Source organism: Orbicella franksi, chromosome 5 (assembly GCF_964199315.1).
Source record: "Orbicella franksi chromosome 5, jaOrbFran1.1, whole genome shotgun sequence".
Lineage (NCBI taxonomy): Eukaryota > Metazoa > Cnidaria > Anthozoa > Scleractinia > Merulinidae > Orbicella > Orbicella franksi.
The window spans coordinates 33,304,877-33,321,757 of NC_138149.1; the positions used below are offsets into that span (position 1 = coordinate 33,304,877).

The 16,881-nt window shown below is 39.9% G+C and overlaps 1 protein-coding gene across 3 annotated transcripts in view; it reads right to left on the reverse strand.

The window, feature by feature from the left end:
• Nucleotides 1-10,560, reverse strand: part of LOC145488373 (integrin alpha-8-like) — a 29,874-nt gene extending 19,314 nt beyond the window's left edge. The window contains exons 1-9 of one of the 3 annotated variants that reach the window (XM_081467225.1): nucleotides 9,921-10,560; nucleotides 9,249-9,706; nucleotides 8,057-8,193; nucleotides 7,132-7,250; nucleotides 6,161-6,302; nucleotides 5,656-5,766; nucleotides 3,301-3,387; nucleotides 2,886-2,930; nucleotides 2,719-2,762 (exon numbers count right to left, since the gene is read on the reverse strand). In XM_081467225.1, the coding sequence (XP_081323351.1) occupies nucleotides 2,719-2,762; nucleotides 2,886-2,930; nucleotides 3,301-3,387; nucleotides 5,656-5,766; nucleotides 6,161-6,302; nucleotides 7,132-7,250; nucleotides 8,057-8,193; nucleotides 9,249-9,409 (846 nt within the window). In that variant the 5' untranslated portion in view covers nucleotides 9,410-9,706; nucleotides 9,921-10,560. Of the gene's footprint in view, nucleotides 1-2,718; nucleotides 2,763-2,885; nucleotides 2,931-3,300; nucleotides 3,388-5,655; nucleotides 5,767-6,160; nucleotides 6,303-7,131; nucleotides 7,251-8,056; nucleotides 8,194-9,248 lie in introns of all 3 variants that reach the window. The other 2 variants (XM_081467224.1, XM_081467226.1) reach the window with 2 other exon arrangements.
• Between the last annotated feature and the right edge of the window lie 6,321 nt (nucleotides 10,561-16,881).

Genomic DNA, 16,881 nt, shown 5'->3' on the forward strand with positions numbered 1-16,881 from the left:
CACCAGTTCTAGATGACTGCTTCAAGGCAAGTAATAAAGCTCAGTGTTTCCAAACAACACACTGTTGGTTTCATTCAGCTACAGTTTCAAAAATCCTTATATCATGTGAAATTCTTCGGTTACTTATCCACTGGCCGCTAAAGTTGAACTTGTATCAATTGATGAAAACTTTTACCAGGCTGCATCTGTACAGACTTACAGCAATGCTGGTAACAAGGACTGGCCAATTTTAATTGCACGAAAAGACCTGCAGTTGTTTTATGTGTAGTTCGTCTTGTGTGACCGTCCCTGAGGGTATAGTTCTGAAAAGAACTGTTGTTGGTGACTCACGGTTTGACAACCTGAGTGGAAGTGATCTTCAGAGTCATTAGTGAATAGTGTTTGTCAGTTGATGCTGTTATAAGTCTGGTCCGTTGAAAGTGGTTGGTCAGTTTAGCCTGATGGAATTGGCCAAAAGACTTATGTAAAGTTTGTCAGCAGTCATTTTGGTTGGTTCTAGTATGTTCCAATCCGTCTATTGCTAGTCAAATTAAGTTGGTCTGTTTGAGGTCCACCTATTGTTAGTTGAATTAAGTCAGTCTGTTTGAGGTCCATCTGTCGATTTTGTTTACGTTGTGAATAAGTTGTTTGTAAGGTGTCAGTAGTTGTTGATGCTAACATTGCCACGAGTCACATGTCCAAACAACATGCACATGCCCATACACATAATGTTCAGCCACTAAAAGGGTTGTAAATAACAACTAAGTGATTACTAACAGTGAAACCTGTATTAAGCAGACACACTTGGGACCCTCACTAGTGTCCGCTTAATACAGGGCGTCTGCTCTTAGCAGGTTCTAACATATTTTGCAATTATAATAGTTAATTAATAACCCTTTTGTAACACAGTGTGACACAGTGTAAGATCAAAGACTGCTCATAACACAATGTCCAATCAGTCAATGCATCAATCTGGAATAATCTACTCAGCTTTAAAACGACACTCACTGAACAATGTCACAGGAGTCTGAGCTGAGCTTTTAGAAGTAAAAAGCCCTTGAAGTGTCTGCTTACTGCAGGTTTTGTACAACAAAATGGGTTAATATTGGTGTCAGCGTCCGCTTAAGGTTACAGTATACCTTCAGGGGTGTCTCGCACGCAAGCGATGTAGCGCGTGCAGTTTAAGCTGTAGATACCTAAACCCCTATATCAAATTAAAGCTTATGGGGCTGGCTATCAAACTATACCAAGAATTTTGAAAGAAAATGAATTGTCGAATTTTTCACGACCACTAAATGCGAGTGCCCGAATCACCTCTCGAAAGCTACAAGTCAAAGTGAATTTCGTTTTTCGCCAATTTAATTTTTTCCTCGGTTTCAGGGCCCAAAGCGCTTAAAAAACGTGTCTGCGTTTTGGCATGTTCACTTGCAGTAAAAAGTTACAGAACATTTTCGAAATAGGATTAAAAAAATGTGGAGTGATCGTACAAAAATTGCTCTCAAAGAAAAAGTACTTCGAAATCAACAATTCCCAGACACGCTTTTGTAGTTTATATGTTAAACTAGCCACTGTCCAAATTTAAGAGCAATTGAACAAATTCCCTTTGAGTTATAACTCTTTAAAGTGTCTGCTTCAAGTGAAAAAATTTATTCGAGAAAACAGCGCTAAGAAAAATTTTCTGCTTCGCAAACAAACTCCGCCCACAAACGCCTTCAACTGGGTTCTCAGATAACTAAGCCAATCAGTGCAGGGAAAGTTTACTACCGTTAACCTCCTGGTGAAATTTACGCACGAATCTCTAAAAAACTCTTGTGTTTCGCAATGCGCTCAAGGAACCGAAGGCAGAGAGATAATTTTTCTGTAGCTCGTTTTTTCTTGAAGCTGGTCTGGCAAAATGGAGAAGACTAAAAAGGATACGAACACTAGAGTGGCTGAGCGAAGGAAACAAACAAAAGAAAGCGCGGAGAGCAACTGTGCATGGATAATATTTCAAATGGTCTCAATGAGTCCGACGATTCGTCGATATCGGACTCATCAGAAGAGTCTCTGTCAGCATCCCTGTTATTGCTGTCAAGTTCCGAAATTTTTACAGAACCTTTCTTTTCTCTTACCACGAATATTTGCCCGCCTTATACGATAACTATAGCTTCATCCGCGTGGCGAACTTTCGCTTCTTCACTCATTGATGTAGTTTCATTCGTTCTTCGCTGTTTTCGCTTTTTCGAACTGGTCCATGGTTTAAACGTGGTCTATGTTTACTTATAACTTAATAGAGACACGCCTAATACCAAAGATGCTGGGTAGTCAGAACAACAATGCTGATCAACTGAGTAGTCAATTCGTGACATCCATATAGGTAATTCCCGCGAAAATCGTCTCAGTTGATTGCATATGCGCTATAGGGCTGTCAATCAAGAGGTAAACTTTTACTTCCGGTGAAAACATAAAACCGCCATTTCTCCGCCAATATTTAGCCTTTTTCAAAAATTTTTTTCAGAAATTAGAGATTATTCTTCAACCACTATTTTGACCCAAAAATCCGAATTTGAAGAAAATTGCCGACCCGAAGGTATACTGTAACCTTAACAGGTGTCCACTGAATGCAGGTCTATTTTACAGTAAATGTAGGAGAAAAATTTTGGGACTCAAGCTGGAGTCTACTTAATAGAGAGTGTCCGCTTAATATGGGATCCACTTAATACAGGTTTCACTGTAACTAACAGAGATTAACAGAAATACCTTTCCCTTTAATGTCGCAGCTCTTGGGGCACCACCCACAAGCTCTGATGAAAAAAAAAAAAAAATCTACATTTGGAAATTGCATCCAACAGCTGACCAATTAAAACCACAGAAATCAGAGTGAAGCCTCCAAGCAGATCAGTTTTTCTTTAATATTTTTAACAAACCTATTCTTGATGGGCTGGAAAAATGTCCACTAGTGACTGAATAACCTAAATGATGAAGCAAAAAAAAAAAATGCAACAGTTATTCTGTAAAATGTTGATAACATTTTGAGAGTCAATTCTCAAACTCATTAATAATTCATCACGTTAAAACAAAGAAAATCATGACCATGACAGTGTTTGGTTATTTGATCTGAATTAGCATAGATTTTTACGATTTTATTTCCCTGTTGTCTCCTTAGTTTTAGAGAAGATATATCGAACACTCAAGGCAGTGTTTGACCACATTTGAATTTCCAAAAACCTCAAAGTTCGTCTAAAATATACTCTCCTGTGCATAGTATTTTCAACTCTCTTCTCTGTGTTTAGAAATGTTACCAAACATGGTCTTTCTTGTTTGATATATAACATGACATACCCATGTAATCTCCAAAGTCAATTTGATCTTGCGGTGATAAAGTGTAAGGAGCTGAGCCTCCACTAGCACTGGTAAGGACTAATCCACCTGAAAAAAAAAAAAAAACCCATAGATTGACATCTCAACAAAGTTGCACATACATGTACTACCAAGTACTAAGAACATGATACTAACCCACCTGTAGCTTAAGTCTTCTAATGTTCTACATGAATAACTTAGTAGCCTGCGTAGCAAGCGTTTCTGTGGGGTTTGGGAGCAAATAATTACAGTGCGAAAAATGGAGCGAGCAAAAGAGGGGGGAGGGGGAGGGGAAGGAAGGAAGGAAATGCTTGCAGACAAACCCCTGGATTTTGAAAACCACCCACTTGGCCTTTCATGCCTGAGTGCGCACACTGAGATTTCATGCTGTCATCGGCTTTCACAAATTAACCAATAAAATCTTCGGCCTTCCGTAGCGGGAGTGAACTTTGAACCAAAATAAACTTTACAACGAGCGCACGGTGGGAACGGAGAAATCTCGATGAATTAAATTTGGTAATTTATAATCAAGTTATATTTCTACTCAATCCGTCTAAAAGGAAGGACTGCAAGGATGAAGTTTTAGCACAAATCTGCCAGAAAGTTAAAATGTGAGAAGTATTCCAGTTGCGTTAGTAATCCTTGAGCTCGCATGATTCGAAATCTTGGATCACTGTATTCATTTGTCCAGGAATCGATACAAGGTAAAATTAGCAAGTCAACTCCCACAAAGGCAATTCCAGTAAAGAAGCGTTTGCTGGAAACGCCAGATCTGCAAATCGGTTCGAGAGTTATCGCCTGCAGCAAAAACAAACAACGGAAAGTCTTCTCGGCAAACTTTGGAATTTGGGCAGGAGAGGCTTCAAACATCTGAGAAGGGAAATAACGATAATCTTGACCAGTATCTGAATAAAGATAATCTTCCCCTAGGCAGCCTCCAAGTCAAAGTTGTTTATAAAATGTCCTCATAAGAACTCCCCGCGACGAGACGACTAAATTTTTGGTGAGGCAAATATGTGACAAAAACTGGCATGCCTCAGCTAACACTATAACAAATCATTCAGAATTGTACCCAGGGGTTCTAAATGCTGTCAACAAAAATGCTTCTAATGAAATGTCATAGTACCTACGACAACATGTTGCCATGTAACAAGCCAGACGAAATCACTAGGTTTTCCCACGCAGTAGTGCGAATTTTCTGTCCTGTGGTTTATTATCTTGTCCTTGGTGCATGCGGCATTCAAGAAAGTGATGTTAAAATTAAAGGAACAGCTGTAAATTGTGTCGCGCTTGCTTCTGCAATAATGTGCAGGCTTCGAAAAACCAAAGTGTCGGCATTGCACTACAGGATTTCTACTGTACTGTCGAAGCTGACGACTAAATCCTCGTTCAATGAGAAAAGTTAAAGTGTTTTGTAACCAAGCTTCGAACGCGTCTTCCCCTTTTGGCACTCAAAGGTATTAAAATACCTTTGATTGACACATGTCAATAATATTGGACTAACCTAGCCAATCATGAGCTCCGTTCGCTGGCGAACGGAGGTTTTCAAAATCCAGGGGTTTGTCTGCAAGCGTTTCCTTCCTCCTTTCTCCTACCCCCCACTTTCTTTTTTTTGGTTCTCGCCCCATTTTCTGCGCAGACAAAACACCGAAAATCCCGTTGCTCGGTCTTTCTTTGCTTCCAAACCCCACGAAAACGCTTGCTACGCAGGCTAATAACTTAGGTGTTCTATAAGCTAAGGGTGGTACAAGACTCAGTTGGCTGAAACCCCACAGGGGGTGGGGGTATTCCCTATAATGGCCTATGTATTGAGGCTCTGCCTGAAAGGGGTATCATTTTTAGACTTTAGGTACATAAAAAGGGTACTAGGGATTCCACAAGCTGAGGTACATGTATATGAAAGGGTAGGGAAATCTACCATTTAGTTATTTTAAAGGACCTTTAAATAAAATGTTTCCGAACAAACCACCTTACGGCTATATCATTTTATTTATTGAGCACTACATGAAAATGACAAGAAGACTTCCTTTTTTGGTGATTTATTCATTATACAAGTGCGTTATGAAAGTATGTGAAAGAGGGACCTTTTTTCCAATTAAAGGTACGTGAAAGGGTTACTCTTCTGTCAAAATTGTACACAAAAAGGTTAAGGGGTTGAACCTTGGGGTGCAGCCTGCCCGTATAAAACTGAGTAGAGTACCCCTCCCCCCCGGGGGCCAAAACCCACCAGGTAAAAGAAATGTGGGGGCCCCCTAAAAACCTGAAGAAGGTCAACTAATTAAGAACTGAGAAAAGTGAACATATATATATCAGCATAAATCTTAATTTAATTAATACCTTTCCATCTTCTCACCCCAACTGTTCCCATTAGAACATCTGCACCATCAACAGTGTATTCTGCACTGATTCCAGCTTGACAATAACCATAATGATTATTGCCTTTTTGTTCTAAAAAAAGCAGAGAAAAACAAAAGTAAAAAACTTACAGCAGTACACAATAATGAGTGTTGGGAAATACAGTTATTGAAAACATGTGATTAAAAAAGATTTATAGTTGCTAACAGTAATTTTAGAGGTGAGTTGAAAGCCTATTAATAAACAAATTCAAATTGTTGTTGGATTGGAAGCAAATTAATTCTAGAAACAATTAATGACTCACAACAATTACAACAGACCAGCATATAATTCTAACTAATTAAAACAAGAATGACTTGTATTGCAGCAGTCAAAACACGATACACATTTTGCCTGACTACACTGCACATGTAATTGAATCCAGGTATTGAATTGACTTAAATAACTCAGGTGGGACTGATAAACAAACAGTGCAATAAACTCATACCATCATAGCAAGGCTCGCGAGTGGCAGTTGGAAATGAAAGGTCTCCCGATATAAGAAAACACTTTCCGAGTGGCCAGCGATATTGCAAGTCTCCATCAGGATTTGGAGGCCGACCTCGATAAATGTACCTAGGAGCACAAGCCTGAAATAGCAAGATGATCATCATGTTAGCTAGCAAGATACATTCACTTTAAAGGAGCTCAGTCATGGTTTGCACATTTTAAAAAGCTTAGCCTAAATTTTTCAAATTTGTCGTTTGCAATCCGTGTCAATCTTCGCCATCCTTGACCATCCTTGTTCCTTTATGGTTTATTATTATCTCTTTGATGTTTTTCTGTCTTCAGTAAACCATTATTTTCAGGTTTCCTTCTATTTAAAGGAGAGTTTGTACGTGGCCAAAAAAAAAATACAAAACACCGGGACTGAGCTCCTTTAACTTCAGCCTGATTATCACCATGGATAATCCCTTAGCTCACTCCATGGGGACTAAACGCCAGACATACCGTCATGTATGTATAACTGCCAACTTTTCCTAAATCAGATGCGTGTGACTATGTATCCAATCACCCTAAATAATTTCCTGAAAAAATCTTATTCTCCCCTATTTTATTTGGGCTGGCCATTTTTCACACTGCGCTGCACTGACTTCACAAACACTATCAATAACTGGTAAATGGTTAACTGGTAAACTGTAAATGTACGAGTTAAAAAATAAAAAAATAATAATAAAAAAAAAGTTATTATTGGTATACAAAAACCTGGGAAGGGATTTACACTGTGAATGAACAGTGCCCTGCCCAGAACACAACACAATGACCCCTGCCAGGGCTGGAACCTAGGTTACTCTAGCTTAACCATGAGACCAGTGTGTGTCCTATCTAACTGAACAAGCATGAGCTGCCATGTATAGCTTCATCAGTTTCTTAACAAATAGAAAAAAAATCATCATGATGGTAAAATTAAAACTGTACCATTGCTTTGCCATTTGTGCCTGTACTGTGAACTGTGCCGCCGAGCCACTGTCCACTCTTCTCCTCCAGGTCAATCACAACTGGCTGATTATTTAAAGTGGCTAGTTCTGTTCTGACAGCTAAAATTAAAACCAATAACAGGGGATTGATTTTAGTTGGAAACATATCAGTCTTTATAATCCATCAGATATATTTGCTTGCAGGTGATTGGTCTAAATGGGTCACGTGACTGAATATGCCCCAGCTAAAACTGGGGAATATCCAAGTGATATTCCCAAATTTTCACATCTGTGCATGTTGCAAAAAATATTTGAACAATAATTAACACATTTGGCTTGAAAATATGCTCTGATATTTGTCCTTGGACTTTATCTCTTCCTTAAAGCTCACAGTTTTCCTCAAGCTTCACTCTTGGAAAGCTGTTCATTTCTTGGAACAGCTTATGTTCTCAGACTGATATCTGAGAATATTTTCATGCCAAATGGAGGCTACTGTTTATATATATGTTCATATACAAGTGGCCTAATTCACTGACTTTAAGCTACACTTGTACATACCTTGAGCAAATAGATCTTTCTGGAGCTGGGAAATTTTAGCTAATTTGGGCACGGTTTGTGTAATAAATTTGGGCTTTTTAGTAAGGAGATGATGTAAGGCTATTGAGGATGAGGCTCTGAGGGTGATGGCTCCGGTTGCCCAAAGGGCAATTTGGCAAATTTTCAAATGCACCCTTAGCACTCTTCACTTGCTTGACTCCTCTACTATTCAAGACATATCCGAGATTGAACAATTCTACATAAGTATTATATCTGTTGGGTTTTTACGTGGTCTTAAATTTCTGTTTGTCAGTACTTAAAGGTGCTATGTCAATGAACAGCTACCTTTTATGCATAATCTATCACAGATCTAAACGACTTGTACTTACGAGTATTATCAACAGGAATGTATGTACATGGTACACTTGTGCCAGTATATTCACATTTGTACACAGCCCCATATCTTGGTAATGTAGAACCATCTGACCTACTGGTTACATTGCTGAGCGGTGCACCAACTAATACCCTGTAAAATAAATGTTGCAGTATAATCAAACCCCATCTTACAAATAGCAAAACATCAAGCCGTGTTTCATCTCAATTTTACAAGCAAGGGATCACACCATTTGAGACAGGCCCCCAACAATGGGCATTGTCCACCTAGTACAGCAGCCATGTTAGGAAAGGAGGACAGGACAAGAAGTCACCCTGTCCACCGGGGGGAAGCCTCTTCTAGGCATTCAGTTAGTTGGGGCACAGTGTGAAAAACTGCGAGTGAAAAAATAGGGAAAAGCGTAGCGAGAGAAGGCGAAAGAATGCCTGTGGGCAAACTTAACAAAAAGCTCCTTTTGCCCTCTGAACTGAATGCCTAACTGAACGCCTGGAAGAGGCTAGCAGGGGGTGTCTTGGGATACTCTTCATGGAAATTCTTAAACTTAATAAATGTCGTCCAATTTATATTTACTAATTGCTGTGATCGACGGTTCGATAGCGCTTTTCAAAGCTCAAGGTTTCGAGGTGCTGACAGTGCAGAAACGCAGTTGAAGACAATTATTTCCCACTGTAGACCTCCTTTCGACAAAGATTTATTAAGCTTATCTCAAGTTATCTGAACACCTTCGTTTAGAGACAAATCAAAATAAACAGCTTATAAATAAAACCAAATGGTCGTATATTAAGCTTATCTCGCAAAGCACATTCAGTTGAAACTAAAAGAAAACAGCTACAGGTCACGTTTTTCATTGCCTCTTGATTATTTTCTTTGGAATTATCTTAACACGCAAATCGTGAAAAATAACCTAACAAGGTTTCCTTTAACGTCAAATAGCCAAATATGGGATCGAAATACAATATAGATATTTATGAGCCGAACGCGTCTCGCTTTACAGTACAGGAAATTTCGGAATGAATCAAATAAAGTTTTTCTTTTATTAATATTTTCACGTTGAGAAGAATGTTTCGTTCGCACGTATAAAGTGTACATACAGTATATGTATATATAAATTTAAACTCAAATCTTTGACTGGATCGGAGGACTCAGTCCGGCAACAATGTAGACACAGTGCAATAGTGCAAACCTACCAGTGTCTGTTTAGTTGTGAATGAAGAGCAACAGAGAAGCCAAAATATTCACTTCCTGCAGGTCCATTGAATACAACAGCTGATCCTATATCTACGTTGAAGCCACAAATTCCAACAGATTGGAGTAAACAAACTAACGCAACCAACAGCTGCCTGTTCATTTTTCGTCTTGATTCAGAGGGGAGGTCCACTTCAGAACTCTATATTGCGTCCGCCGTCGCTATTTTAATCTTCTCGATCTAAAATCATCCACACAGCTGACTAGCTTGCCAGATATAAGTCTAAGAAGTCGTGATGCCAGATAGATATCAATCCGTCATAAACAGGCGGTGGTGACGATCTTGATGCCGGATTCGTTCTAATCCTTTCGGTGAATGACTGCTTCCCGTTCAAAGCTTTCGTATTTGCGGTTCAAATCGACAAAAGTTTTGGACACTCGAAACTGAAAAGTTCTTTACCTGTTGCCCGCGGAACAGAGAAGAGAAAAGAAATATTTAAATGGAATTCTTTAAAATGACTTTCAAGTTCTTGTGTACTAAATGTTACAGCTGTCACGTTTTCGAGAGCGTTCCCTCGAGGGCACGATTTTCAGCGCCCTGCCAAAAAAGACAAAAACAAACACCCGTCCTCCTCAACAGCTGATTGAAACTGGAAGTTTCAGGTTTGTCGTACCTCTCATACACGGTGGTAGATAGCAAAAAACTCTGCAAGTGAAAGCGAACAAGCTTTGTTGTTTCCAAGGTTGTGCTAGCAGAGGAGTATTTGACCACTGACGTTCATGCCCGCGGGCGGTGGATGAGATTTCGTGACCTGTGTGTGACTAGTGTGACCTGAAGCTGAACGCTTAGCTAGTGCGAACGAAAAACAGGCTGTACCAAGATTTCATTTTCTCTTGGTTGTACTGAAGAATACATGTAAGCCTCGTTGGCTCTTTTTTATCCTTGTGGAAAGTACGAAAACCCCGGCTAAATAATCAAATACTTCTAGCCAATATATCATATCAGATGAACAGGCTAAAATGATTAATGAGATTGTTCTTCACGCAAAATGCAAGCTGAAAACAGGGGTGATATGCATTCTATTCCAACCCCGACGCATTTTAATACAGAACTTGACGTTTCGCATGCTAGTCTACATACATTTTCTTAAGTGACGTTACAATGTTTTGAAAACTATATAAAATGTTTGATAACTGGGCGGCTACGAAAGGCCATTTTACAGCAACAAGATTTGACGTCCAGGAATGCATTAAGATGTCGGATCTCGTCTCAGCCCAATTCCTTCTCGCCCCAAGCATCCACGAAGACTCGGCGGTGGCGGATCTAGAGGAGGGACCCGCGGGGGGGGGGGGGGGCGGGGACCCGCCCCCTTCCTTATTTTGGTTGAAAAAAATTCGCAGAAGGAAGAAAGCCAACAGGGCAAGCATTAAAAAAAAAAAAAAAAAAAAAAAAAAAACGCCCCCAAGCCCTGCGCCACTGCTCAGAGGTTGATGATTCGGCCCTGGGTTCGGCAGAAGACCGACGATGACGTCACATGTATCTCGAGAAACAAAACGGTGAGAACAGTCTGAACATTTTCAGTTAAACTTCCGTCAGCCAGGCTATGAAATGAATTACGATGGTAATACCCCGCCCCGAAAACAACCCTGACCAAAATTCGGATCTCCAAACCTTAAATGGGAAAACTCTTCAAATAATAATCCTTCACAAAGATATCAAAGCTTGTGGGCTTATAGTTTGTTTTCACAGAATAATTTTGTTATGATTACAAAAGGTCCTACTTTGGACCTCCCTGACCTCCCTCAATTGATTCAGTTATTTTTTAAAATGAACGGTATTTTGTTAGTTTCACAATGTTCGGAGAATTTTAGTTACTAATTCCGTTACTTGTACTTATCAAGGAAGCCCCTTTCACTCCGTTGAAAACGTGACGAAAAATTTTCTTTCAATAAATGGAAGCCCCTCCCAAAATACGGTTTTTTGAAAACAACACTGAACCTGGAACAGGAAACCCAGATCTGCCCAGGGCTTATTTACAGAAATGTTAGCGTGTCAGTATCAATGTTTGACAATAGATTATGAGCTCGACGTTTCTATCGCGTGAGACGCAGCCCGAGTCAACTATCACGCGATTAGAAGTCGAGAGCAAGTAATCTGATTATTCTTGCATAAATCTACTAGTATAGACGTTCGATCAGAAGGTTTATCTAATCCTTGTTTAACCCAACATGAAACGCTATTTATGATTATGTATTTCTTTTTCTCCGTTTGCGTCTCAGCATATTCTGAGGAAGGATGGCGAACATAAAACATGATTGCGTGACGGGGTAATGAAGGTGATCGTTGAAAATTTTATATATTCGACCGCTAATTAATTATATACGTCGTGTTTACGTCACGTCGCTATGTTTATCTGTTATCTGTTTACTACGAAACCGTTCTTCGATGTGTATTTTCCGCGTTTGAAGTAAAATTAATATAACACGTACTAGGAGTCCCTAATTCATTCCAAAGAGATGTTCCTTGATTTTGACCTTGTTTTAGCCAGAGTCAGATCAAAACAGTATAAACTGTCTATCTTTATGGAGAAATGTGTCGAAGACCGCTGGATTTCTGTAAACAAAGTGATTATTGTCCCTGAAATTTGTGCAAGACGGAATGGCGAGAGATAGTTCTTTAGTTTGCGCACGAATGTACTGCACAAGCGAAGAATGAACCAGCGGTATTGTAGACCGATTGTAGGAACGTAATGTTCTAATTTTAGGCTTTCTTTATTTGGGTAACTGCTCTTGGCGGTCTCCGGGTTAACCATTTTAGCTTCTTAGTCAGTCTTTTTTCGATATCTTTTCGGGAAAGTTTTGTTTCTATCAGTCGGTTCAAGCGTGCGAAAATTTGAAATTGTCCATGACGCTCTATTGAAATCCTTTTCCTGTATAGGTTACGGAAAGGGAGATGAGTTTTTTGTTCCGTAATTGAGTAAGACAAGGCAGATAATTGGAAGGTATCAGGCGCGCAAGAAGAGGTGGGAAGGAAACGCTTTCTATGCCTAGCATTCTTTGCAAGCTTTGTGTTCCTTTGAAGCAGGGCGGCTAAGTATTGTTGGAAAGTTCTGGGGGTCTGCATGGGGGTGTTGTAAAATTTTCTCGGTTACCCCTAGAGACAACCCGGCTTCTCCTCGAGGCAACTTTATCGAGCGTTTATGTGTAAAAACGTAGTCCCTGTAGACCGAGCAAAAGTTGACCCTGCGTGATGATAACCCTTATTGATAATCAAATGTGTAAATGCCCCTCTTTCTCTGAGTTTCTCTCAGTCGTTCGATCAAAGTGGGTTTTGCCGAGTTAATTTTCACTTCTTTGACACGAAAGTCTGCTTTTTAATCCTAAACCTAGGCATTACACGCCGAGAGTTGTCCCGGTTAGGCCGGCCAAAGTGTATATACGAAGAAAAGTTGTCCCGCCTGCCAGGGTTACCCTACCTGCCGAGGCTTAATGAAATGTGGGCTGTGTAGGTATATGTAGGGGATTAATGAGATGTAGGCTGTGATATATGTTGGAAATTAATACGATTGAAGCCGTGTAGGTGTATATGGAGGATTAATGAGATGTAAGCTGTGTAGGTGTATATGGGGGATTGATGAGATGTATTGCTGGGTAGGTATATGTGTGGACCTGTGTGGGATCAATGAGATGTAGGCTGCGTAGGTATACGTGGGGGATTAATGAGATGTAGGCTGTGTAGGTGTATATGGGGTATAAATGAGATGTAAGCTGTGTAGGTGTGTGCGGGGGATTAATGAGATGTAGGCTGTGTAGGTATATGTAGAAGTTTCATGAGATGTAGGCTAAGTAGGTATGTGTAGGGGATTAATGAGATGTAGGCTGTGTAGGTATATGTGGGGGATTAATGAGATGCAGGCTGTGTAGGTATATATAGGGGATTAATGAGATGTATTGCTGTGTAGGTATATTGGGGGATTAATGAGATGTAGGCTGTGTAGGTATATGTGGAGGATTAATGAGAATTAATATAGGTATATGTAGGGGATTAATGAGATGTAAGATGTGTAGGTGTATATGGGGAATTAATGAGAATTGATATAGGTATATGTGGGAGATTAATGAAATGTAGGCTGTGCACGTGTATGTGGGAGATTGATGAGACGTAGGCTGTGTAGGAATATGCGGGGGATTAATGAGATATAAGCTGTGTAGGTATATGTGGGGGATTAATGAAATGTAGGTTGTGTATGTATATGTGGGGGATTAATAAGAAGTGGGCTGTGTAGGTATATGTAGGGGATTAATGAAATGTAGGCTCTGCAGGTATATGTGGGGGATTAATGAAATGTTGGCTCTGTAGGTATATGTACGGAATTAATGAGATGTAGGCCGTGTAGGTATATGTGGGGGATTAATGAAATGTGGGCTGTGTATGTATATATGGGATTAAGAAGTGGGCTGTGTAGGTATATGTACGGGATTAATGAAATGCAGGCTGTGACCGATATTGGAGGGATATTTAGGGGGATTGTTGAGGAAGAACGCTTGATTATATATCCAGAAGGGATTGTTTTAAGAGATTCAGAGAGATGTGTATATTGCGGTGGAGTTAACTGGCCGCCCAACCATCCGGGTGGTGTCGCACTTATAAAGCGAAGGAACAAAAGGTTTGGCTGTGCCGAGCCAATGGGAAGGCACTGACATCATAACCAAACTGGACAAACGAGTTTCTGACACCGGCTGGATTTGATTATTCAAAATGGCGGACATACCTTAATTTAAGGTTATAATATGCTAATCTGCCAAACTTTCTTTATATGCACGCTTATGTTCTGTAACGGCTTTATAATTTATGCGATACATACAGTTATATATTGAAATACGCGGTCACCTTGTGTATCTTGAGTTACAGTAGCCAGATTAAGCCTTGATTGATGACGTTCGTTTAAGGTTCTCTCTGCCATCTAACAGCGAAAGGGTGGTTCAAATTCGTCGACAACGTCTACCGGCTACGAATGTCTATGAGAGAAAAGAACTTCCGGTGCCTCGCCGCCTAAAGCATCACAGTTTTCAATGTTATTCCACCAGATATCATTGTCTCCGTAACATTTACATTTGAGGTCAATTAAGTAGCGAGATCCTCGAGAACTGGAAGCTATGGAAAGTGAAATACTGTAATAATTACTTGGTTTGGAGCGGGAAAGCCCCGAGTATCAACTCGCCATGTTCAAGGACGTTATTGATGACGATGGCCTTGAAGTTTTCAAAGCCCTAAGCTATACTGAAGAAGAAGAGGAAGATGCAAACGATTGCCGTTTAGTAATGGGGAAGACGAAAAGATATACATATTACATCGGCGAAGTAACGTAAACGAGATTGGTGCAACAGGAGGGAAAAACTCCCTACCGAAACGCTCGACAACTTAATCGCTGACTTAAAAAGAACCTTGGCAAAGAGCTGCAATTTATCTGATTTTTTTACGGTTTTTTCACGATACTCTCATCTGCGTTCGACTGATCCTGGGATAAAACATGAGCAAAGCATAAAGCAGCCATTTAGGATGAGAGACCCCACGTTAAACGAGTGTATCGACCTTCCAGCATCCGAGATGTAAATATAGGGATCTTAACAATGACGACGGCGACGCCGAGGACAACGCCTTGTAAAATTGAATTTGTTCAGGATGCCTACGGCTCTAAAACCTCGCTCAGGCTAAATATGTAATGACAGCGTTCAATTCATAAAAATGGAAATACGAAAAATTAACAGTTCGATTCATCGTTGGCGTTCGCGGTCATTTTGCTTGTTGTTTTGCAGAGGACGGCTATGAAATGTGCAAAAGTTTACTGAACACACTTGTACAGCCTTTGTTTTGCTCATTCAACCTTTTGTTTGGTGGGGCTTATTGACGTCGTGATTTGCTTTAGACTCCATCGACCCTACGCCGGAGGAATTTAAAAACGCATACAGCTTTATTTCTACGGTTAGGCCTGCGGTCCAGAGTAATCCGTCACGAAAACGGAGCTTTTCAAAAACGCTCCTCAAGCCGGAGGAATTTGAAAACGCCGGCTTTGAGGTTTCGTGTGGACGGAAAACATTTTAAACGAGGGTCCACAATAGGGTTCTCAAATCCCACTTTCCCGCCGATTTTCACTGTTAAGGTGGCTGATCACAGTTTTTGATACCTGTGTTTCATTCACCTTTTTCTCTAAAACCCTTGATCTCTCGGTCGCCAAAAATGGCAGCAAGCAAGTTAACAACACAAACTTTGGTTTTTTTATGGTTAAGCTGACGTATGTGCCGTTGCCATGGCAACACGAATAAAAATAAACAGGCCTTTAAAATCGGTTTTGTTTATTTATAGAAAATCTAGTCATTATATTTTCTTTATAATTTGCATACAACAAGCTTGTAACGATTCTCGCAAGTTAACTCCATTTTGCTAATAATTTAACAGAGAGATCTTTAATTATCCCTTGTTGAAGGTTTACTGGAATATCTAGAGTTTCCTTTGCTAAAGTTCAATTATTTTCAATACACCAGTTACTTATTTCCTAAAGTATTTTCGTACCAAATTTCGTGAAATTCTAAAGAGTGGTTCTCGAGAAATAGGCGTATTTCCGAGAGTGCAAATTTTCATTCAATCGCAATTTTTTGATTTACTATGCATGCGCTGCATTTAACTGGGTTCTTTCGGTAACAAAGAAAAAGCTGAGAATTGCTGAGTTCTTTCCATCTTTACCTTTTCTAACATATAGTTGTGATAAAAGACTAAAGCCATCAATACACTGTGTTCAATTATAGAGAAAAATAGCACAGATAGTGCGGGTGTTGAGTAAATAAAATGATCGCTCTATTGACGACATATTTGTTTTTTGCAATCCTTGTGCACGCGCTGAATTGCATCAGTAAAAGCGCGCGCGAAAACTGTGTTCGGCCACCTTAAATCAGTTGTTATCAGTTCATGTGGAACCAAGCGGATTGTTCACCTGATACATATTACTTCCGCGACGGTCGTTACATGTAACATGCAATATTCGTTTGATTTAGAACTATTAAGATAACGGAAAATGGATATCGGAGGATGTGTTCTAGTGACGGTTATAACTTATTTCTTCTGTAATCTTTGGAGATCATGTGCTTTTCCCTTGCTTACTCTGAGAGAGTTCACATGTATTTTATCGCGCTCTGTTATTTTGTGTTTTAGTCGGTTTTCAATTCGTTAAAAATGCCTCTTGCAAACAAGAATTCATCATCAATTGCATCTTTGTCTAATCGACTTAACTACTTGGACACGAAGGATCAATTCAAGTGATATGGGGCTTTTAAAGATTTGATTTGTCTGGTCAAGACATCACTAGAGTTTACGGAAGATGGCGAAATCACAGAAGATCCAGCCCATAAAATGTTTTCATTCAAGGTGAGTGATATCATAGTGAAGTGGTATTCTTCAACTCAAACTGTCCCAAAACCCAAGGGTCTGGTTACGCTATCCTGCGAGACTGAAAAACTAGGCAACTTCTTTGCATCGAGGAAAACCGGCTTGGTCTTCAACCGAACTGTGACACTCAGCAATGTCCGCTCGCGGCCTCAAACGAGTCAACTGTGGTGGATTGCTCCTGCAATTCTTCGAAG